Genomic DNA, 25,524 nt, shown 5'->3' with positions numbered 1-25,524 from the left:
AAAAGCAAGACTTGACCAGATTTCTTTCAGCTGTTAAAGTGTGTAAAGCGTGTATTTTTCATCTGAGTAGCTTCCAGCAAACCTAAAAATATTTCATTAGTATGGGTTCCACTGGAGAGTTGTCGTGTCTGATACTGTTTCACAGGTTTTTCCGCCCGTACAAGAATACGATTATGGGGAAACACTAGAGAACAAAGTTTTTATTTGCCCGTGTAGTTGATGGTTTTTCTCCATGCTGTGGTATTTCTCAGGAGCAGTGACTGAAATTAACTTTGTGCCTCACCTGCCAATAGCTGTTAAACTAAAAGTGTGAATCCGCCAGGAATTATATTTGTTGCTGCAACTATGACTGCTACTAGTACATAAGTAATTTTTTAGGTAGAAATATGTTTACCTACTTGTTTTCAGAGCTTTTTCAAGTATAGTAAGTAATGTAGGAGAGAACCTTTATTGCTAAGACAGTGGAAGAGGGATAGTGTATCAGCCAGTGACTCTCAATGAACAGATCTTATCAGTGGCTGGCAGATTACAGAATATGACTGGTTAGAGACACGCACCCTTTAGAGACAGCTATGAATAGGGTAAACCTAAGGCTTTCCACACATGATCAGTGGCCTGGGCTGCACTCAACACACTCATTGCTAAGTCGCAGCCCAGCTCAGCTGAAAGCTTATTCATTATGTATACAAGAACTGTTAAATTCATGCTCAAGAAAAGCCAAAACACACCTACATTTACTGTAAATTGGTCACATTCAGAGCAAATTTGTATGAGACCATTCTGTTCAAGCTGCAAGGATGCCAACACTAATAATCGTAACAAAAGATAGCTGCCATGATAACTGTCCAGGGTTGTAAACTTTTCCTCAGAGCCTTATAGACCTCTGTGCAGCGATTCAGTGTCTTTTGTGCCTTTTAACTCGTAGATTTATCACTCAAACTCCACTTCCTGGATGGCAATTCTGACCGGTACCTGCATCGACACATCGCTCCACTTCTGTGAGGTCCTGCCTCAGTACAAAAATACTTCTTTATGCTTAAGCTTCTGTCAGTCAGCTGTAATCAGATTGTACATCATACACAGGTCAGCAACCACCAGGGTTGAAATTCTAATAACAGTTGAGTGCAGCAATGAGGTGTAAAATCCGAACAAAGGTAGTGCTGCTGCAAGATTTGTCTTGGCGTTTTTTCTTTCTTTCTTGGAAACAATGGCTCAAATCCATTCTGCTCACAATCATGTGTGGAAGGGATCCGGCTATGTTTAGATCAACAATAACACTGAGGGAAACAATGCAGCATCCTCATTCATTTCAGTGAGACGCTTGTGTTGATGCAGGACCAACAAAAAAAACGGAGGTTTGACAAAAAAATGCACAGTTGTACCTGGCACTATTTTTTCCTCAACGCAGTACAACATCATCTGGCAACACACTGCATTGGCCAATCAAATACACAGTCCAATTTAGTAAAGTCCAGACTCGTACGCTGGGAACACACTGCCTGCGTTGCATCTGCATAACGGTTCCATTGCTGACCTGCTGCGGCTCGCACATGTGTGGTCACTGTCCGCTGCATTGCTGCTAACTGCCAACTCGTCTTTCCACATATAGTTTGCAGGCTACTCGAATGTTGGGTTTCTTTTCATTATAAAATAATTTCTGATTCAGTTTTGACAGAAAAATGTCATTAAAATGACACTGTCTCCACATGCAGCTGCTAAAATTGTTTTTAAAAAGTGATGTGCAGTTCATGCAGGAAGTCTGTCCGCGCCTACCCATTAGCATGAGCGCCAAAATGAAAACCAAGACCTTCCACAGCCGCCACACAGCCAGCGTGTTCCTGGCCATGGTTTCATGAGCCATCACCTTAATGGTTCCACTACTCCTGGATCATATCTCTTGGTCACAGTGGTACCTGTGGCATCAGGCCCACCACCACTCAGCCCCTTTGTTGTTTTAAAGGCCTGCTGGAGGGTTAGCCTGTCTTTGAGTGGCCATGTTGGTTGCGTTTAGGGTTAATGTTAGTGAGTGTGCCTTTTAAGTGAGTCTGCAACAGATGGACCCTTCTCAGTTTATCCAACAAACGCTACTATCATTGGCATTCATTTGGCACCGGGCAGATGGAAACTTCAGACTTTGCTCCAGAGTTGATGTGAGAGAGGAAGCTGTAAGACGAACTGAAAGTATACAGCAGGAGGTTTGAAGTATCCTCATGAAGTAATGCGGAGAAAGATACAGTGATAGACAATTGTTGCATGGGAGTTCAGGCAAAGCTTGATCGTGTTATACTGTAATAAAAGGCTGTAGAGGCAGAGGCAGATAAAGCATCATTTGCCCCCCACTTTCCTCTAGAAACCTCAAGCTAACAAGGACACTTCACCACATATTTTGCGCTGGCAAAGAGGATGCCAGCCCCCCCTTTTTTCTCCCACACATCACCCCTGGCTAAAGGAATGTAGCGGAAAACGAGGGACTCGAGATAGAAGATCAGAGGCCTTAATATGAACCACATTGTGTGTTGTTCTCCTGTTTCCCATCTCCTGTGTTCTCTGCATCAGGAGTGAAATAGCCTTTGATGAATATCTACAAAGAGATTTGAGATTTATGAAGCGCTGCAATTTAGCCAGGTATGTTATCTTAAGCCTGGTAATTTGGGAATTCAATTCACTCATAGGGGGAGCCAGGGGAGTCACAGTGTTTATCAGGCAGGTCTGTACATTGAAATAGAGGGTCTGGGGGCTATCTAATCAATGCTTGACAACATCTTGAGACTAGAGTTATCATATCTCTAATCCTCACTCTTTTCTTCATGGTCCTTTTCTCTCTACACCGTGCATATATGAGTGTGTGAGTGTACTGTAACCATGGATCAGGCCCTGTCTTTCCCCTGAGTTACACATCTAATCACAGCACCATCATCCCTCATCCCTAATTCTGTTGGCAGGGCCTGTCAAACAGCATACGCTGAAATACCGGGTGACTTTGAAATGCTGCTAATGACCCTAGGATATAACTACCCTCTTTCTTTTACTCCCCCTCACTCTTTCTTTCTTGTCCACTCCTGTCAGTTGCACTCGCGGTCACCCTCTTTCTGTTTCACTGCTGTTCTGTGGATCCGCTGATTAGAAAATGCGAAGGAGAGGGTGTGAGAGATGCAAGGAATCACACCATTTACTTTATTGAGAGGCAAAGTCGTTAAGGGTTAACGTGAACTTCTGTCCGAATGTTATTTAACCTTTATTTAAACTGGGCAGCCGCACAGATTACAAATCCTCCTCTGTCAAGGGAAGCCGGCCAAGGCGCAGCACACAAACAGAAAAGTCTCAAACAGAAAAACAAAAAAAAAGAAAAGCAAAATACAATCAAAGCCACGTAGCCGAGAGACTACTTTATAAGCCCTTCAATAGGCAACACTTCAGCGTCAAACCAGCAGGCTCATTGCCAAACCTATTTAAATCTTGACTAAACAAAGCAAAGACAGCTCCTTATTGAGTCTGCCACAAGAACCTTCATTAACCGTGTAAACTCACTGAGAGAGCTTTCAGCTTTAAATAATTTTGCAGCCAGCTCCATGAAGAGAGAACAGAGTGCATAAAGGCACATTTGCCTTATTCATCTCTGACCTCAGGGACAGATAACTAAAACAAATTGTGGGATTGCAAACACAAATTTTCCTGTTCTTTCAGAGACGAAAGAAAACAGTGAATTAGTAGAACCTGACTGGCCTTATACCGCATGTTCATATAGGAGTTACGTGTGTTACGGGGAGTGAGTCGAGCAGTGGATGAGGAGGCTGTCACCTCCAACGTGGAAGGTGACACTGATCAGAGACAGATGTGCATTCAGTAACGCAGCTCAGTGCTACAGCGGCTCGGACAAAAAAAAGGGGGCGATGTATGTGAAAATAAAACATAATCAAGTGCTAGCATGTTAATGGGTGCAACCACTCTGTCTCAGGAAAAGGAAAGAGCATGACTCGTGTCTTAAATAAAATCTGATTTCAGCTTTAAGGGTCCAAAGCTTTTAGGCAGTGAAGCTGCACGTGTTTTTCCTACTTTCCAGGCAGACATTTTTTTCCATTCAGCTAAGGCTGCAAAGAAATCAAACTGCAGAGATTTGAAACTTGCTTAAGAAAAGTCATCCATCACAGTGAGCATCCTGCCCAGGTTTATTTGTGTCAAACCTGATTCATCCTTCAATAGTCATTTTAGAGGACTGCACATGTTTTCTTATAGATTTCAAAGCTGACTTTTAGACATTTATGTTACTTTGTCAGAAAATCAAATCTGGACTTGTCTTGGTCCTTGAATGTGTTAAGATGCAACTGGTCCTCTGTGTTTCCTGTTAAACTACCAGATAAGATGCCATGGAAAATCTACAGTGTAAACCAATTTTATACCAGTATATTTTTAAAGTTTATAGTGCCGATATGAGACATGAGGTTTGGCACTAATACCAAATAGCTACTTATATAAATGCCACCACCCAGTGTCTCCCCAGGTTTTCCAACTAGTTGGCAGGATTAGATGCAGTGCAATTATACGACCTATTTTTTTCTGGCTGTGCACAAAATGAAGTACCAAACTTTTTATAATCTTAACATGTTCTACAAAATCATTTTAACAAAAGCTGCCAAACATCTGAAATTTTATCTTAACAGAATCAGCCATTAAAAAAAAAACTTTACCAAAACAAAATAGTCTGAAACTGACAAATCAGATCAGACATTTGATGGCAGGCATTTGATACTTGACATTTGTATTGTATGTATTGTAGTGTATTGTAAAGTATTGAGCTGTGATACTGAAAGAAATTGAAGAGATTTATTATACCTACACAGAATAAACATGAAAAGTTGATTCACAGTTTATCTGTCAGTGTCAGAAATAAATAAAGTCTCCATGTGATTTGTAATTTGATTAGATCTTAACTTCTCAGCAATCTGCTGAAACATGCCCTCATGAAGAAAACAAGCATCTGAAGTTCTCATACTTGCGTGATTCCTCATATCACTTTTCCTTTTTTGGCCTGTTGTGAGTTTGTAAACAGCCTGAATTTTGTTTTGTCAGCATTCAGAACACGTTTCAGTTGACATCTTGTGCAGTGTTAAAAACAGCTTGTAGGAGTGGGAGGGAGGAGTGAAGGATGTAAGCAGAGTTGTATCATCAGCAGAAGCGGTGTAAGTATCGTCAGCAAAGGCAGGCTGGAGAGGACAGGACGGGCTACTGACAAACTGCTGCCTCACTCCCTTGTCCTTCCCCTCTCACTTTTTTTTTTTTTTTTTTCAAATCCCACTTTCTCTTCTCAAGCACAACACATTTTTTTGTGCTCCGACCTCCTCTCTCAGCCAAAGGTGATCTAATAAACTCTTCAATCTTGATCTGCTTTCTCAACCAAACATGACGCCGTGCGGTTTTCTTGATCATAACGAGGTTTTAGGTCGTTTGCTTATTGATTGAAATCTTCAATTTCAGCCAAATTTGCAAAAGGCTCAAAGAGCAGAGGGAGTTGGGGAAGCCAGAGAGGGCGGACCTTTGGAACCGGACAGGCTCTTCCAGTGGTTGTTGCCATGGTTTTTTGTTGTCGGGACAAACTGTCGGCCAGTGGCTGAGAGCCTGAGCTGCTGTTTGTTAAAGATAAGTGGAAAAGCCAGAGGCGAAAGAGAACGAGGGAGACAGACAGACACAGAGAGGGAGCCCTGCTTAATTTTTTTTGACTGCAGGACATCCAGCTGAAAAACACTCACTACCTCAAAGCCTCATCCACCCTACTCTCCCCTCAATGTAGGGATCCCAATAGATCACGCTCCCCTCTTTAAACAGTTCACCCAGCCTCTCTCTTCGCGTTTTTTCTGACCCGCACCCCTCCCTGCCTGCTATCAAAGCTCTGTTGGCTGTGCACTGGCTGCTTTGATATTGTATAGTGTTTCTGGCAGTCTCCCTCTCTCTTTCTTTTTCTCACTCTCTCTCTCTCCCTCTCTCCCTCTTTCTCCTTTCTCACAATATTGTAAAAGAGCACAGAGTGCCAACAGGGACCTGCTCACTGTCAAAGAGAAAAGACAGGGAGGCCTTAGAGGGAGTGAAGGAGGGACTGGGGGAGGGTTGAAGGAGGAGAGGAGGAGGAGAGGAGGAAAAGGTGGCAAGAGTGAGGTGAGTGTTATCTTTTATCAGTATTACTGTAATGGTTGGCATCAAGGTTTTAGTAGCAGTTGATTGAATCTAAATCCAGTATCAGATCTGACTCTTATTGATTTTTCTAGGTTTAGCTTTCACCAGTAGTAAAAGTTAAAAATGTACAAATAACAGGTGTTGCCTTCTTACTTTCGCACACATCATCTTATACGTGCTGGTGGTCAAACTTCAGGACTAAGTTGATAAATTCAATTTAAGCTGAACAACAACAACTTGATGTGCATGAATGTTTTAACAGGAAGACTCCAGTGACTAAAATTAACATTCAGGAAATGCGGTTAACGACATTCTTTCCAAAACTTCAATGTGAAGATTCATACCATTGTCATGTTTGTGTGTTAGAGGAGCTTTGTGTATGTTTTGCTACATAGCTAGCATCAGCATTAGCATTAACAGCTGTTTACTTACCAAGAAGTGTTGCAAGTTCAGCATCAAACTTCATTCCTTTACCCACCAAGAGCTGCCCCCACCAGTGGAAAGAAAGACCAATGTTAACGCTTGTGTCTATCACATTTTTTCTTCAACTAAAGTTAGCACGCTAACCAGCTAGCCCCAGCCCTTCACTTTCCGATAGCGACTCACTCTAACCTCTGATCTGTCCTGAATATGCAGCGCTGCTCAGAGGACGTATTATAACCTCGTGTCATTTAAACCCAACAATGGCTGCAGCTCTTCTCAAGCAACAATCACCACCACCCGCTCCAGGCAAGAAACCACGTTTAGCAGCAGAGAAAACTTACAAATAGCCCCTTTAACTATAGGTCTAAAGCAGGGAGGTGATTGGCTTAGCTTAGCATAAAGACTGTAAGAAGGGGTAACAGCGAGCCTAGCTTTCTCAAAAGTGACCAACTGCCACTTTAAAGCTCAGTCATTAACATGTCTCTTGCTACAGCAATGTAACAATGATCATTTGTTGTTTCATGGGAGCCACACACACGCACACACAAACTGATCTATGTTTCTATTTGTATATGAATTAAACAAATGAGATTCAACATGCTAATGCTAAGCAAATCTAATTGCTTCCTGGCTCCAGCCCTGTGCGGAAAGCTAATGAATAAGCATGTTTCCCAAATTGTTGTACTATTCCTTTAAGTTCATAAGCTTAAATTATATTTATGAAGCTGTTTAACTTGCAGACTCCAACCACTGAAACCAATATGACGCAATCAGCTGAGGAGAATTACCGCTCTGTTGGTCTAGTTAAACTGCACAAACACACACAGTCCACTTGTTATGGTAAAATGGTTTTAGAGACCAAGAGCTGTTTCTTTATCTAACTAATAATTGTTAGCCTTGCAAGAGCACATCAACTAAACAACAGCCAAGGGTTTTATTTGGGCCTTTTAGCTACATTTATTAGTTTAACCAGTGACGAGAAGCTTGCAACAAGCATGTTTTCTATAGTAATTAATCTTTAATTCTTTGCTTTGAGACAAAAGATACAGCAATTGATTTGTTAGCCTCTTAGCTTATTGGATATGGGTATTTTAACTTTTTGGATCCTGATCCGAAGCAGAACCGCATCTGTACACCAAGACAGCACCCTGACTTGACTTGAACTGAATGGGTCAGAACAGAATGGATCGAGTGAACGGACGAGTTAGTGTGTACGATGGTACAATGGTGTGATCGCATGCGGGCACGTGGTGTGTCAGGGCCATTACCATGGATGTCTAAAGCCCTGGGCCTGGGCTTTTTTTAAGCTTGACCTGACTGTCACAGTCAGTCCACCACACACATGCACACAGGCACACACACACACACCAATATACACTCTCCACCCCTGCACTCCACCAAGGGACCTCCAGGCTGCACACACACACAAGTCACCTTCAAGCGTCCACTTTCGCAACCTCAGTTTGCTTTTGTGTTTTGTGTCTGTGTGTGTGTGCGTGTGTCTGTGTCTGTGTCTGTGTGTGTCTGTGTGTGTCTGTGTGTGTCTGTGTGTGTCTGTGTGTGTGTGTGTGTCTGTGTGTGTGTGTGCATGTCTGAGTCTGATTGTTCACCATCCTCAGAGAGCGAGGGTGAGCGTGACTTCATGATCACTGGCTGCTGATGAATCATACCAAACTTACTCTGTGTTTGCTGGATGCAAATGCCTGTTTGCTTTGTTGGTTAGCCTACTTTGGAGGATGGAAGCTGTGTGTATGTGTGTGTGTGTGTGTGTGTGTGTGTGTGTGTGTGTGTGTGTGTGTGTGTGTGTGTGTGTGCGTGCATGTGTGCGCCTGTGTGTCGTCTTGAATTATTCACTGGCAATATTTGATTTTCTTGCACCATACATCACACGTGTCCTGTCTGAGCTCTTTCCTCTTAGCTACTGTGTGTGCATTTTTGAGTAAAACAGTGTAGTGTTCTTACAGCATAAGCAGTGGCCCCATTGATGTGTTCTGTGCTATCATTTTTCAATTTGAAAGTTCTGGGGCTCGGTTCCTCTAAATATACTGTATATTATGTGCTTATTATCTGCTTAGTTGGTTTGCCAATAGACAGAGGGGATAATGTTTACTCCTCTGGCAGAACAGGCTCTGAACTCAAAGTTACAATAATGAGTGTGCAAAGCAAGAGCTTCAACCTCTTTTACCATAGGCCCAAATGATTATGGTTCTTATACCATATACATCATGGCTATGCTTGATTCTGATGCTTAGATATTATGTATTATAACTGCAACTATTTTCATAATGATTTAATCTCTCAATTATTTCCAGATTAATCAATGTATTACTTGGGTCCAGACTGAAATATCTCAACAACTGGATTACCTTGAAATTCTTTGCAGACAATCATGTCATCCCCAGAGGTTGAATCCCACTGACGTTGGCAGCTGATTTTTTGTGTAATTCAACCATGAAGTCAAAATTTGTGGTTAGGTTTACGAAAACAAAAGCACTTTGGTAACGGTTATGGAAAGATTGTGGTTTTGGTTCAGTGAACACAAACATGTGTCTGGAGTCACAGTGAACTTTTTCTGTATTACACCAGACTATAATCTTTCTATAACCTTAACCAAATGCTGTGAGAGTCTTAACCATAAAAAACTGTGATCATGCTGCAGTCACTACAGGAGGATATTCTACTGCAACATTGGATATTTTGGTGGAAAACAAATGTTGTCTGTGAACATTTTGCTGATACATTCAGTATCAACATATTTGCGAATTTTCAAATACGTATATTAATAACACGTCCTCTTTACGTTGCAATTACGCTTCCTACAAAATGTATTTGCTGTTGCAAATTAGTTGTATTTGAACATAATTGCTAGGAGATTGGGTCTATTTGTGTATGTTTGAGACCAGACATATTTGTGTGTGTGTGTGTGTGTGTGTGTGTGTGTGTGTGTGTGTGTGTGTGTGTGTGTGCGAGCGCAACTGTGTGAGTTGCCAGGCAGCTGGGAGCAGCAGCCTGGACCGAGGGGTCAGGAGCAGTCCTCTGGGACACCCCGACCCCTGACCTCTATTCCATAACTCTTTGCTGCTCTAGATGACATAAAAGGAAGACACACTCAGACCGTATAGGATGTGATTGGTTCCTGCTCCGCTTCCTTAAAGCCCTCTGGAACCCTGATATTTGTCGTCAGGGGAATGCAGGAAATACAGAGGGTGGGGGGAGAACGATTTCATGGGCTGAAAATGGAGAACATCACAAGGCTTCCTGCAACCGGTGTTGACATATATGTAGCAGAAGTTATTATTTCCCAGCCTCTGAGAGAGTTCTCATTTTCTCCTTCTCTCTGTTGGTCTTGCTCTCCCCTTCCATCCATCCAGCGTATGTGTAGGAGGGATAAAGGTCGTCCTTTTGTCATCAAAACTCCAGATTAGTTTTGCCTCGGTGCATCTGACTCTGCTTTATCACTGTGGCCAGAGGAGCCACAAGGTTCAGCTCACCCCTCTGCAAAGTAATAACTCCTACCAGCTACTATTCCATTCTTCGCCACTATCTCCTACACTACTATTACTACTCCATTCTGGGGTGGAGGGGTGGGGGGGCGGGGGTTGGGGGGGGATTATTTTCATGGCACTGACTTTATTGGGCTGTATTGTGGAGACAGACAGGAGAGCAAGGAGCAGAAGGATGTGACATGCAACATATGTCACGAACCACGATCAAACTGACAAAGTTGTAATTGTCGCTTCAGTCCGCTGAGGCCCAGAGCAGAGCATAAATGCGCTGCTGACAGCATGTCATGAGCCTATCTTGGTTTTATTTTAATATTTCTGCACTGATGTGGTTTTTGAGGGTTCTGTAACTTGATGACTTGGGGATTTCGCTGAAAGTCAGTTTGGCTAATATTGCAGCAGACTCTAGTACAAGACAGTGAAATGAAGTACATTATTGAAATGTTTCTTCTGGCGTCGGCACATAAAACGCCTGTGAGTCAGACAGAAAAGCTGCCAACAGGGAATGGAGATCTTCTGAGGATTACGTAAATGTGGCATGTGATTTAGACAAGTATCTGCGAGAGCATGAATGCAGCGTGAGATGATTACGCTGTCAATTAAAGCACATGAATTAGCCGAGGCCCTCTCCACTCTCAGAGGAGTTTGTTAACCTCTCTTCCCTCCATGTAAACATTGGTAGCCGCTGCTGGTCAAAGGTCAGCAGAGTTACATCAAGGTCAAACACATTCTTCATTTTCGCTTTTCTTTTTTGTTTTTGGGTCATGTTTAAGCCCTAAAAACATCAAAGACCTCATCTGAAGTCATTGAAGTTTATTGGTTGATTGCCACAGATGTGACTTTTCACTTGGATCATGTTAATTGTTGCTCTATTAGCTCTTAAACCAAAAATATCACTGTGCCCTATCCCTTAATTTTTTGCAGACGTGACAACAAAAGAGCATATTGACTGTAAAAATGTTTTGCTTTTAATGGCACACCATCGTTAGCTGAAGTTCAATACGGCTGGAACCAGGCAAAAGACCAAGGACGAGGACCTTTAGCTTTGTCAATATCCTGTCAGAGAAGCGTGAACACCAAGTCCTGACTAAAGCGAAACTGTCTGAAAAATAAAGCTCAGATTTAGCTTTCTTACTGTTTATATATATATATATATATATATATTTTTTTTTTAATTTATTTATTTATTTTTTGGAAACTGGGTTTCACATTTTATATAGGTGTGCTACCTTAAAAATTTGACTTTTTAAAGAGTTTTATGAAATGTTGTGATGGTGTCCCTTACTGGATGAGGAGATAGAAAAGACACTTCTTTTGGCTGATATTTATTTTCATTATTGATTAATTTAGCAATCAGTTACTTCTATTATACACATACATAAATCTCTATCAAGTTGTTTTTTAAATAAGTGTGAACATTCATACTTGACCTTGAAAATAGTAGTTTTACAAAGCTATCTCGACTCAAGGTCTCCTCCCCAGCTTGTTTCAGAGCTTTCAACCGTATCCATATCAGTAGATGGAATTGCCTCAGTTGTTAACTTAACCTTGTGGTTTATGGCTAAAAGAGGGTTTGAAGTGATAGTTCCAGTTCCTAGCAATATGCTCATTTGCTTTCTTGCCAAGAGGTGGATGAGAGGATCAGTACCACGCTCATGTCTGTGTGCTGAATATGAAGCTGCCATCAGCAGTCAGTTAGCTTAGCTTATGAACCTCATAGAAACAACTACCCTGGTCCACAAAGGCATATATATATATATCCTATATCCTAATTTATTATTTATTATTAATTATATCCTAATTGCTTAATCTGTGTAAAAACTGAGATAAAAAGATGACAAGTTGCAGTTTTACATGGGTTCTGTACCGGACTGTTTCTTGACCAGGTACGGTCGCTCCCTGAATTGACTGTGAGGTTGCCAGGCAACAAGTGGCTAATCTAACAGTAACTTGATACAGTAGCTGTGTCCCAATTCAGGGGTTGCATCCTTCAGAGGCTTTGCGAAGGCTGAACCGAAATGAGACGGTCTGGCCTACAGAGGCTCTCTGCTTTGTGTCACCAGCTGTGCCTGCCCTTACAGTTTCATAGCAAAGCACTGCTCCTGTCGCCTAGCAACTTTGACAACATGTGACTATTTTTTACTTTAGAAAAACTTGAGGTTTTAAGGCCATTTGATTTTTAGCAGTTATGCTGTTAGCTGAGCTGAAACCCAGTACTTAAATTTAAAAGTGTAGTCCTCAGACTCTGTCAGCGTTGTTTGCTGCCATATTGTTTTCATTACCAGCACGCAATGAACCTTGGGATAGGTTGGGCCATGAAGGATCCACCCGTTGGAGCTTTCCTTGCCCAGGAAAACAAGGCCGCATTTGAAGGAGCCTTCGAAATGGGAAAGCCTAGTCACGCCGCTGGTTTTCAAATGCAGCCTTGGAAGGATTAAGCTAACACTATGTGCGGTGAAGTGTCAGCTGATCTATATCCATGGCAACTGAGCGAATTCCGATTGCTGATATAGACCATGTGATGTGGTCGAAACTTTTAATAAAATGTAGTAAGTGGACCTTGAGTTCTCACAGCCCAGAGTTAGTTCTTCAGCTTGTTTGTTTTGTATGACCAAACTACAATATCACCAAAATTTAAGACTTGAATAATTAATCAATTGAAAAAATACTTGTAGCTTATTTTCTGGTCAGTTTCTGTTATCAATAAATCCACTGATAATTCAAGATCTGCCTTCTTTTACAGTAATGTCACCGAATAGGCTCTTTCACCTGTGGAGTCTGAGGGCGTTTGAATGTTCAACACAGCGGCCACAGTTATTTTCAGCCTTTGTTTCCTGTCAGAGTCTTGTGGAACCCATATTCACGGCAGCATAATAATAGGAACAGTCTGACTTAAGTGTACCACCAATCACCCACTGTTAAAGAATCGTGTTTTGAATGGAGAGAGCCATTTATTCTAATTGAATGCTGTCTATTAAAATCCATGCTATCAGGGTGCAGAGTGCAAACAGAAGCGGTGTGGTTCCAGTGTTACAGTGAGAAACAGACTCACCGTACAGATTACAGCTGCTTTAAATCACATTGGTATGCACAGACATTTAGATGGAGAGTGTACTTATATACAGATAGTCAGAGAGTGCTGGTTGTCTGATGCGAACACACACAAACGTGAGAAAAAAAAAAACACATGCACACGCTAAGCCAAATGTGGACATGCCAAACAGAGACGAACACAAATGAAAACAAAGCATGCAAACACAAACGAGATCCAGAGAATGAAGAAGACAGAGAGAATAGCACAGTCCCATCTGTCAAACAAATGTGAGGATGCTTCTCACACACACACTCAAACGCAGTCCCACACACACACACACACACACACACACACAGCAGGCATCATTTAGTCTGAACTTGAGCGATATCTGCCTTTGTCCTTTAGCAGTTGGTCCTGAGGGGCTGCTGTAGAAGTTGCATGAAAGTTTGTTTAGAGCTGAGCGAGTGTGTTAAGCTTTATGAGAGCCCATGGGAGACATGGTGGCACACACACACACACACACACACACACACACACACACGTACACACAAACATTCATCCACTCATACACACACTCAGGCACGAGGCTTGGGCGGCAGCTCACACTGGCCCCAACCAACAGTGAGGAGTTTGTTGTCATAGCAACAGTAAAATGAGATGACTTTACTGTCAGCCGTAATGTTTCATGGCCCCCTTGCCGCTATGGCAACATAACAAGGAGGAGGAAGAGGAGATTGAGAGAAAGAGAGCATCAGAGCCATCTCTGCATTCCAGTAGACTCCTACCAGGAACAATGTCACCACGATGCCCTTACTTCTTCCGCAAGACAAACACACACACACACACACACACACACACACACACACACACTGTGACAAGCCTGTCAAACACACTCACACAAAGACACGCACACACAGACACCTTGAAAAGCCTGTCAAACACCCTTTCCACCTCGCCCATCTCTTTGATTGTGCGTTCACTATTTTCAGCTACAGCGTTATCGTCGCCGGGGCAATTTGAATTCATTATGCTCAATGTCAATATTGGTGCAACAACGCCGTACCTCAGACAGGTACAGCTTGTTGAATGAGCACACGTGCTGTCAGGAAGTGCGAGGAGTGAAAAGAGAGGAGAGAAGAAGTGGAGAGGAGATCAAAGACATTCAGCTCCGCCGAGCGTTTCCCTGTGCCGCGGAGAGAGTCGGATGGAGCAACGGGGTGACTATAGGCTGGCCGACTATATGCGGGAGCAACAGCACGGCAGCTATACATCACAATTCTATATTTAGCCCAGTCCTTCCACTACAGCCTATCAACACTGTTAGAAGAGTTTATCTACGCTGGTAGAAAAAAAAAAAAGAGGAGATAGGTGGAAGAGCGACAGACACGGAGGAGAGAGAAAGAGAGAGAAAAAAAGAATAAAGCATCAGGACGAGAGAGGATCTGAGTTGTTTTGCTCTGTTGCCATGGTGACACGGCGGCCAGAGCTGTAGCGAACTGACAGTTGTCACGGCACAGCGGGTTGCCATGGGTGACAGCTGTCAGTCAATCACGCAGAGTGAGGGGACAGATCGGCAGATGATCACCTTGGATTAGAGAGCGATCGCACCACACGGGGGCCAGACAGAACATATCTGGACTTAATTCATGTCCTAATGGTGCTGCTCTCCGGTGTGTGTGTGTGTGTGTGTGTCTGTGTGTGTCTGTGTGTGTGTGTGTGTGTGTGTGTCCAGACTCTGAAACATGTTCACAGGGCGAGTGGAGCCGATTACATTTTGCTGTAGCTGCTGCCTGGGTCCTTCCCACAGCTGTCTGTGCTAGAGGACAATCAAAGGCCTGGTTGTGAGCCTTCTGATTGTGGTGTGATACTCAGGGCCGTTCCCCTTCAATTACCACACTCTGCCTGCATCTAACGAGCACAGCATTGCTCTTATGTTAGGAGAATAATGGTCTGATTAGACTAGGGATGGATTTGAACTCACACTCTTAATTTGTTTCTTTCCTTTCTTGGCACATCTCCTGATCATGATCATCTCTGGTCACAGGTATCCTGCTGTGGAACTAAGCCCAGCAGTTTAAGTTTATTTTGCACTCATTTACGGCTCCAACCTTGACAATTAAATTTTCTCCTGCTGTCGAGATGTTAAAGCACCAGAATCACTTCTGTGACCCCGCGACTATTAGACCTTTAGCAGCATTCATATGTTATGACAGCAACCCCCGTGTAATGTCAATACTTTGCTGGTACGCTGGTAATTAGAGGGTAGTTGTACAAGGCAAGATTTCCACAACCAATGAAGCACTAAATTTGCTATCCCAGTCAGAACTGGACAGAAAGCCCCGGAGAGAAATGATGATGTATACTTTTCCCCTCAGATCTAACGCAGCCTAATTTGGAATGTGGTGCCTCCCTTTGGCCTTTAACAAAAATGAAGGCTTTATGTGAGAAGCCAAGTGGATTTCACAAGCTGACCTTGTTTCTTTTCTCTCTTTCCCTTCTCCTCTCTACCCTTCTCCTCCTCTGCCTCTCTTTGGCCTCCCCTCTGTCCTGTCTCTGCTGCCTCCCTCTGTAGGAGTGAGCCCTGGGCTGGATGGGACCCACCATGCCCCCCAGTAAGAAGGCCCAGAGCCCCAGTAGTGGAGCCAGTGCTTCGCAGGGCATGAGCCCGCCGTACCGGCAGGGGGACGCAGCCACGGCAGCATCTGAGGCCGAGGCGGCTGACCTCTCCCTGTCCCTGTCCGCCTCCTTCTCCAAGGCTGAGGACGAGGAGCTCACCAGCCTCTCCTGGCTCCACGAGAGCACGGACCTCCTCAACAGCTTCAGCCACTCGGGGCTGCGTAGCGTCTCCCCTCTGCAGGACCCCGACGGTCAGCACCCCCGCTCGCCCTCCTCCTCGTCTCCCTCCCCGGACGACCCCCTGCTCGGCGACGCACACTCGGGTTACGACTTGGCGGCAGGGGCTAACCGAAAACCGCCGTATTCCTTCAGCTGCCTGATCTTCATGGCCATTGAGGATGCGCCAAACAAACGGCTGCCTGTTAAGGATATCTACGGCTGGATCCTGGAGCACTTCCCATACTTTGCAAACGCCCCCACAGGCTGGAAGAACTCAGTACGCCACAATCTGTCGCTCAACAAGTGCTTCAAGAAGGTGGATAAAGACCGGAGCCAGGTAAAGACATCAGCAGTTGTGTAGAGAAATGTTGGATCTTATTGTCTTCCTTTCAAGCCAAGGGCTGTGTATCAAGCCTCAATGCTTTAGTAACAAACGTCATGTGTCCATAGTAGGAAAATCTGACATCAAAAGCACTTTTCTTCGGTTCATTTACATATTTTCTGACCTATACACTACCAGTCAAACGTCTTAGAACAAGTTTTTCCAGCAGTTATTGAAATTTACATAAAAGAATCACGGACTCATCTTGTTGAACTAAATTTAATCCAAACTTTTAACTCATGCAGCAGCCGAACTCACTTGTGGCGTTTTTTCTAAAGAGCAAATCAAATATTGTTCAGAAAGTTCGTCTCAACACTGTTGCAGTTCCCACAGTGTTGCAGTTGTAAGCTGCTTTGCTTTCACCGTCCGTCCAGTCCATCCCAAACCAGCTCCATGAGGTTTAAGTCCGGAGACTCTGCTGGTCTTCATCATGTGAAGCCACCGGCTAGTTTTCCTATTCTAATGTTGTTATCTTGCTGAAGGATGAAGCCCTGACCAATCAGTCTGTCTTCCTTTTTCTCACTGTTCTGATTGCAACATACCTTTAGTACTGTATGTTAACAGAGTTTGTTCCACCACTGCCTTTGTACAGACAGAGGGTTTATAAGTCAATAAAAGTTAGGGCACCTGTAGGAATTGTTTGCATTAACTTTCAAGGCTTCATTTACTTCCACTGCTAGAGGAAAGCTGTAAATGAAACAGTTTCTTAATCCATGAAACAGGCCTGTTTTCTATGAACTGTACTTGATTTTTCAGTGTTTGGTCACCTGGAAAACAAGAAACTAGAAAAATGTGTTTGTTCTAAAGCTTTTGACCATTAGTGTGTTTATTTAGATAAACTTCTTGAATGACTGCCCTTGTTCAGACAACATTAAACAGTGATGCATTTAGAATTCTGGTTTATTTTGTAAAAATGAAAAAAGGGGGACGTAGAAAGAATGTGTTTATTTTCCATAAACTTAGGCATTAAAAAAAATATCACATAGGTATCAGCAGGGTTAAATCAAGAACCTACCAGTGACCGCCTGAAAACATGAATTTTCCTGTCACTGCAACCTCCCTTCACCCAGTTGTCCCATATGCTCAAAGATGGACTGCCATGAGAAGAAAGCAGAGATAGCAAGCAGATTCTTGTCTTTTTTGCCATCAAAAAAAAGAACAGAGTGGTGCGTCCGTCTGTAGAGAAACCATCAAGCATTAGCTAACTGTGCATGTCATTCTAGTGCGGAACCCCCCAGGTCAGCCGTGTAAATCTGTACTCTCGGTTTACAAATCCGTGCACGCCGTGTATAAACAGTGCTCTCCGATTCATAATCTGTGCCCAGAGATTAGCAATCCGAGACCGAAAACTATGGTTTGAATCTCTCAGTTATACTTTTAAACACGTCTCACAACATGTCCAGGAACCCGAGCAGCAGCTCGCTCTATCAGTATGTGAAGCTAGTTAACATTAGCCAACTTTAATTTAGCAGCCAAAGTGGAGATTACAAAGCAGTATGTGAAATAACATTAGCTAACAGACAATCCTGCCTCAGCTTTCAAACGAAATTTCAAACGATTCCCAGCCCTAATTCAAACTAATGCAGGGATTTTTTAAAATCAGTCCTCATTAATCATATTCTGAGTTGTTAAAGGTAAAATAATTCTGCAGCCACGTGGTAAATACAGGCCCATTATTCACTCTATCATGTGTGGTTATAACTTATTTCACAGCCAGACAGTTATCAGCGGTTTGCAGGCATATCCAACTTGAAGTCAAATATATTCTGTATTTTGTCTACAGCTGTACCAGATTCGGCCTTATCAATAGTTGATGATCTCTGCTTTCATAGTTCTCTTTCACTCTGACGTTCTGTGCTTCCCCAGTGGGAACAGCATTTCGCTTTTGATTTAAGTCTTGATACAGTCTTTTATACTGGCTTTCCCATCCAGATTTTACTCCATTAAAGACTCGGGGTAAACGGGGAATGAATCCCTCACTCAATTAGTGCTAAATTAATACTGGAGGATTTAATAACACAGATGCCAGCAGACTTTAGATTTCATCTTGCCCGAGGGTGTTGGGGGTGGGGGACAAACAGCGAGGATCAATGCTAGCTTTGCGTGTTTAGCTGATTGAGATTGGACTAGAGGATATGGAAGCTCTTTATGCTTTCCTTGACCAGCGTGTGAACCTGAACTCTTCCTTTTGAGTGAGCTCTGTGTGTGTGTGTGTGTGTGTGTGTGTGTGTGTGTGTGTGTGTGTGTGGTGTGTGGGGTTGTGTATGTGTGTGTGTGTGTGTGGTGTGTGTGCATGTGTGTGCATGTGTGTCTGTGTGTGTGTGTGTGTGTGTGTGAAAATGTGTTCATGTGTGTTGGAGCTTCAGATGGGCACTGAGCTGCTGAGTGGGGGAGAATGAGTGTACGTCCTCATATCCTCATATTGTGCTATATGCACATATGTGCTGGCGTGTGTGTGTGTATGTGTGTGTGTGTTCTGCACATGTGGAGCAGCATGTGTAGAGGTGATTTTGGCAAGGACAGCCTGTCTTGTCTTCCTGTCACTGCACACCGTTTAAGACAGCACGCTAATTAACCCTTCAAACCTATTCCCCCCTCTCTCTCTCTCTGTCACACACACACGCACGCACGCACGCACGCACACACACACGCATGCACGCACACACACACTTCCAAAAACACACACAGGACATGTCTGACACACAAACAAACAAGTGCACACATACACACACACACACACACTTGCAAGCACGGATGAATGCTTTAAAGGACTCACACACACACACACACACACACACACACACACACACGAGCGCTGTGTCGATGTAGAAATGAGGGCACATCTCTGCAGACTCCTACTCTACCTGCCAAGTGCTGTGCTTTATCTGAAGCTGCAATTACAGAATCTCTGTAATTTTAGTCAGACTCTGCCATTCAAAGCTTTTCACTGAGAATATCTGCATGTGAATACTCCTTTTTCCTCACTGCTTTGCTTTTTCCTCACCTGTTTATGTCTTTTTGAATTGAGCATGCAATTACAGGGTCCCAGATATTTTTTCTTTACGTTGCATTATATTTTACTCATTGTTTGCTGTGAAAAAGAAGAAAGACAGGGGATTCGGTTAAGGGGAGGTCAAGTTATCGTTGTGAGGGATAGACTGGGAGACACAGGGACACAGAGAGAGAAAAGGGGGAAGTGGAGAGACATGGCTTACTGTGAACGCACCAAATCATATTTCCATCAATTTACAGAGGTGGAGATTAATATGACAGTGGCCTATTTGTTCCAGTGACTGTATTTCTGGGTCATATCCAGGCAGATGACAAGATGGGAGATTAGTTTAGAATAAGCTTGGTGCTCTATGTGTGTGTGAGTGTGTGTTTGTGTGTGTGTGTGCGCGTGTCAGTCTTGCGTGTAGGAGTGCAAACTTGTGAGAGAGAGCGTGAGAGAGAGAGTGTGAGTCCCACGGTTGCCATGGCTTTGTTTACAAACAGGATTCTTGACTGTGCTGAATGACATGCCTTAATGACAAGTGTTGTTGCCCTCAGACTTCTGGATCAGCGCTGAAGATCAGTAACAGCACAACACACACACACATGAACACACAACCTCACAGTGATATATCTCTCAAAGCCTCTTATGAAATCACAGCAGAGAGAACAGGCAGTTTTGTAATCCAAGACTCCCTATGAAGTCTCTCTGTGTTGCGCTTAAGTGTGTCACCTCTAACTTAACCTTGTCTTATTCAGATGAGAGGCGTCCTTGATTCTTTTACCTTTTAACTTGGACCATGTTGAACTGTAGCATATGGGGTGAGCTAAGGTTGTCTTGGCTTATGGTGGTTTGTTGATGTTCATTCATCAGCAGGTTATTTGCGGCACAAAGTTGCTGCTGCTGTATGCAGAAAGTGGATATGATTTTTAAACTACAAGCAAATTAATATTTTTCCTTAAAGTGTAGGTTTTTTGTTGTTGTTGTAAAGTGTGGATATGGACGAACGCTTATCTTTATTAAGCAGAAAGAAAGTGAACCTATTATGTTCATTAACAGCTCTATTCTGAGACTCCACAAGAGAAGTTTTGCATGATTCACAGTTTAAATACAGCCCTTATTTACCTCAGACTGCCTGTTATGAAGCCTCTCAGTTGAGTCGCTTACTGAAACAGGCAATGTTAGCTTAGGCCTCCTTAAGACACCGCCTTAAAAGCCCACTTTCATCTGATTGGCCGAACATCCAGAAGCCTGCCAATGGGCAGCGCACCCAGCACTTGAGAGCAAGACATCTCTGGTTGGTTAATATAATGCCCATTACCTGCTTATTGTCTGACATTGGATTTTGGCGGATTTAGTCTTTCAATCACAATCTATATATACATTTTTTTTATATCTGCCCCATATGTTTATAGTTGTAAGTGTGGAAATTGCTTAAATTGCTGGCTGAAGTGGAAAACCTTTGCTGTAAGGAAATACAAAAGGTAACATTTGCTGTCGCCAAACGACTGCATATTAAACCTGTACCTTTTGGTTATTTGTACGCTACATTAGATGCCTGTAAGACTACTCAAGTAGACTATTTTGGGAGAACCAGTTGTGCTTGGAGCTGTATAATGAAATCCATGATGAGTTGACGTCAGCTCATTGCGGAAGCTGAAAGAACCTCATTTTACCTCAGTTTAACGCATTAATTTTAACTTTTCCCTTGTTTAATCTGACATTGTAACATCATATATATGACAGAAAGTAAGGAAAAGCATAATAGGTCCCCTTTAATGTATTTTTTTTTTTAAAGCTGCTCCAATCAAGATTTTGACAGTAAAAATGGGTCAGATTACCACGTGTAATATGAAAGAATTGACTCACAGGAGTGTGTTACCACCCCGTTCTGCTTCAGGGAGTGTTGTAGTGTCTTTGAGCTAAACGTTTTGGTTTTATGGTCCACTGCTTCACTGGTTTGGTTCCGTCTTACTGCTTTCTTCCTTTAAGTATATTCTTTTTTAGTTAGTCCTTATTCTTTCATTCAGTGTCTGTACACAAGGTCAATCACAGGTCACCATAGTTCATTGTTTATCTCTAGCCTAGTGAGTGTGCAGCTGCTCCACTCCCATCAGCAGTAACCATAGTAACCAAGGTTACAGCAGGGCCCCTTATCGATAGCATGTGTAGGGAGGTGTAAACATTTGAGGGAGAATGAGGGGCCTTAGAGTCCAAGGGCCAGATAGTGCACATCATCTTTATTAAGACAAAAGTCAAGGAAGATCCTCTGGGTGAGACATGATCATGTTTATACTTAGGTATCCAATAAAATTAAAAATGTATATGAGATATACATATATACTCATACATACATATATTTATTTATTTGGGAATATAGTTGGTGACATGCAAACTTGAGCCATGTGAGAACCTTTGGGTTTATAAGCACATTTTCCAGGGGAAGCTTCAGATTTGGGATGGCATTACACTAGTTAGCCTGTTAATGTCTTTAATTGTACATTGCTAATCTCCTTGATGCATCAAGCTGCAATAAATTGTTGTGCTTAAGACATCGGGCATCTCCTGAAAGCTCCTTCATCCAGCTCACAAGGTTTCCATCACAATCATCAACCCTTTTTTCAGCCTCATCAGAGGGATAGCTAGGATAAACCCACTGTCTGCTACCTGCTCAGCACCAAACAGCAGACAGAAAAACTAAGCAACCAGCTGGTGAACATAGTAGAGCATTTAGAAGCTAACGAGTCAGATATTTCCCTCAAGATTTGATGGAAACCACAACAGAGCTAAATGGAGGGAAACACATCTCCAAATAAATGCTAATGTTGCTACGTGTCTGCTAGATGTGTAAACTACTGGTTGTTTGCTGACACGTTAGCCGCATCAACTTTGTAAGCTGATAATATGTTCATGTGTTTGCAGTTTGATCTGCTGTCCCAGAGTGTCCCAAAAAAGATCTGGCTAGCACTGTTTTTGTAATCTTTCTTCTTTTTTTAAAGGTGCTATTTGTAAGTTTAGCTATTGCTACATATCTGACGTTAGCAGTAACAGCTGTTAATTTACCAATCTAGAAGAAATGTTGCGAGTTCGGCATCAAACTTCATTCTTTACTCCCCAAGAGCTTTCCCCAGAGGTGAACAACAAAACAAAACCATTGTTAACTCTTTTCTCTATAATGTCTTTTCTCCTACTGAAGTTAGCATGCTAACCAGCTAGCCTCGCCTAGTGTTGTCACTTTCTCATAGCGACTCACTGTAGCCTCCAACCTGCCCTGAATACATGGTGCTGCTCAGAGGTCGTATAATAATCTGTAAACACAATAATGGCAGAAACTCTTGTCAAGCGACAATCACCACTGCCCACTCCCAGTAAGAAACCACTTTTGGCGGCAGAGAAAACTTACAAACAGCCCCTTTAAAATTTCTGTGTGACATATTTGTTTCTATCTCTCTGAGTCTTCAATATAAAGACATGCCTTGCTGTCACATACCATATGCAGCCCAGGGGAAGCAATTTTAAACATGTATAAGACTGGTACTTGGTAGCGCTCTTGGAGAACTTTCATGGTTGTAGAAATGATGCCACTGTGAAAAACCAAATACGAACCAAAACCCAAATGACCTTAGTTAAATTAATTGCCAAGTGACAGGATATCATAGCTGCTTTGGGAGTTGCTTACATTGGACTGGGCCCAGTTTGTGCCTCTCATGTAATCAGTGTTTTTACATTTCAGACTTTTGCTTTCGAATCACAGATAGAAGCTACTGCTTGCGTAAAGGAACAGACATGCACATTATGAAATCAGTTAAAAATTTACTGCACAGCAGATGTGATATTTTTCACCAGTAAGTGTAAATGACCTGCCAAGTTTTAAAAAGTTTGCTTTGTATTATCTTTGAAGAAAACAAACTCTTATCTGTGAGTTGATAGTAAGCTCCAATGCGAATAAAAACTGAAATGCAAAAATGATGTCCGCATGAGAAGCACAAACTGGGGCGAACTTTTGACTAAATTAAAACCACATGGAAAACAGGTTTGTGGAAGAAAAGTCAATTCATAACACCTGTAGAAGAAATTTCCACATATTATCCTACTCAGTTTTTCTGTGCTCTGACAAAAAAAAAAAAAAAATAGCCTGTAGTCCAAGCAACATGTAACTTTTACACCCAACAGGCCGTCTTTGTCCTTGAGTCTCTTTGTTGCCAAATAGCTTTCAACAAGAACAGAACTGGCAGGTATCAAGCAACTTTACCAGATGAAATATCCCTCCTCTTCTTCTTTTCCTCTCCTCCTGCCTCTCTTGTATACTAAATGTATGTAATCACAATACTTGCAGCATGGGTTAAGTCATATTGCACATGAAAATGTAGAGGACAAAGCTTCTTACACTGATGCTTTGCATGTTTCTCTGCAGGGAGAGAAGCAGCTCTTTGCTCTCTGTGCATCATACGTCTTCTTTAATCTCATCCGATTACTGAGTAGAAAATAAAATTTACTCTCTCCTCTCATAAAAGACAATATGCCTCTGCAGTATATGCCATTGTTAAAGATAATTAAATGGTTTAAAGCTGTAGATTTGCTGGTGGACACAGATGTAGCAGCTGTTATAATAGAGGAAAGGATGAGTTTTCTTATTGTCACAGGCACTAGGGATTTTGGTCGGTTGTTCTGTCCACCAGTTTCGGAGAGACCGAAAAATGTGAACTACTGCCATTACTTGTTTTACAGACATTCAGGACTGTCATATTGGATTATTATATTATTATTGCCATTACTTAGATATTCATGACTTCCAGAGGATAAATCATACTCACTTTGATGATCCGCTGACTTTTCCTCTAGCGCCACCATGAGGTTAACAACTTTTGTTTTTTGGGAAACGTCTCGTTAACTATTGGATGGAATATTACATTATTATTGCCATTAAATTTGGTACAGATATTCCCCTTCTCCTCAGGCTCCATCACATAACAATGAGAGAAAAATATATATATTTTCAGCTTTATTCTTTAAAAATAAGTCAAATGTATAAAATTGACAAAGTAGAGGAATAAGGGTTAGTATGAATAATGTCAACCCTTTTTATTGCTTTTTAAGTATTTCTGTGTATATTTTTACTGCAGCGAGTTTTGTCTGATAGGGAGGTGTCCTTTCCATATTGATGCTTAATGTATATATGAAAAGATAACATTGCAGTCAGGAACGCAGTAGCAGTAATGTAGTGCTACTAGCAGGGTCAGCGGCGGCACGACTTTTTAATATCTCCCATTTCCAAGGGAGACCAGCCCCCACGGCTTATATAACACCGGAAACAGATGTTGGCAACACACAATCATCTCTCCCTCTCTCTTTTTCTCTCACTCTCTCTCTTCCTTTGTGTCCTCTTTCTTCCCCTTTTGTCCTTTACTCACACTGTGACATGTTCAAAGTATATGTGTTTTCTCCATGATAAATATACCTGCACATTGCTCAGTTTTCCACAGATTTTTTTAGCACAGAAGCTGCTCTTGTAATCAAAACCACTACAAACTAGTGTAGTGACACAGATACATATAATTAAATCCATTTCTTTAATATTGCTTAAACTTGCAGTTTAAAGTCTAATGCAGTGCCAAGTCACTTTTAGTTTCACACTGTGTGCGGTATTTGTGAGAGGAGGGGTTAATGTTTCCCGTTGTGGATTATTTGTTGTGTAATCCTTCGCTTTAGCTGCAAACACCACAGTGATGCAACTATTTTATATCACATAGATGCAACACAAATAAACACATCATCCAGAAAACCGCGCTGATCTGAAGAGTAAGACCAGATGGGAGCATGGGAGAGCGAGAGGAAATTATATAAATGGAGATCACTAACATAGTTTCAGGTGAATGTCCTCCATCACCTGCTTTGCTGCTGTAAGATCCTCTGTTGTGGACGTATTCTATTTTTAAAATCTGTGTCATACTGTATCAAAGTCAGAAATTTTAAAAACCCATCTCTGACCTCAAATACTCTTTTGTGATAATTTGATTTTGAGACACGCTGCCTTTTTCTCAACTTGATCAGGAAATGAAAAGTCCATTTCACCTCCTCTTGCTTCCAAGCCCAGATGATGCCTGTTGCCAAGGCGACTGCTATAACCCAGGTGACAGACCCTTCCTGTGAGCTGCGCCCTGTGATTGGCCTGTCGAACCGGGGGGGTGGG

At 42.4% G+C, this 25,524-nt stretch overlaps 1 protein-coding gene across 1 annotated transcript in view; it reads left to right on the top strand.

Moving 5' to 3' along the window:
• The window catches only part of ches1 (checkpoint suppressor 1), a 60,512-nt gene that overhangs the window by 11,116 nt on the left and 23,872 nt on the right, over positions 1 to 25,524 (top strand). The window contains exon 2 of the mRNA XM_023430119.2: positions 15,698 to 16,297. Within this exon, the coding sequence (XP_023285887.1) occupies positions 15,716 to 16,297 (582 nt within the window). The 5' untranslated portion in view covers positions 15,698 to 15,715. The remainder of the gene's footprint in view (positions 1 to 15,697; positions 16,298 to 25,524) is intronic.

Source organism: Seriola lalandi, unplaced genomic scaffold (assembly GCF_002814215.2).
Source record: "Seriola lalandi dorsalis isolate HSWRI2012SDOR001 ecotype SW California unplaced genomic scaffold, Sedor1 jcf7180002054901, whole genome shotgun sequence".
Lineage (NCBI taxonomy): Eukaryota > Metazoa > Chordata > Actinopteri > Carangiformes > Carangidae > Seriola > Seriola lalandi.
The sequence above is the reverse complement of the archived record's forward strand: the minus strand, read 5'-3'. Positions and strand labels throughout refer to the sequence as shown.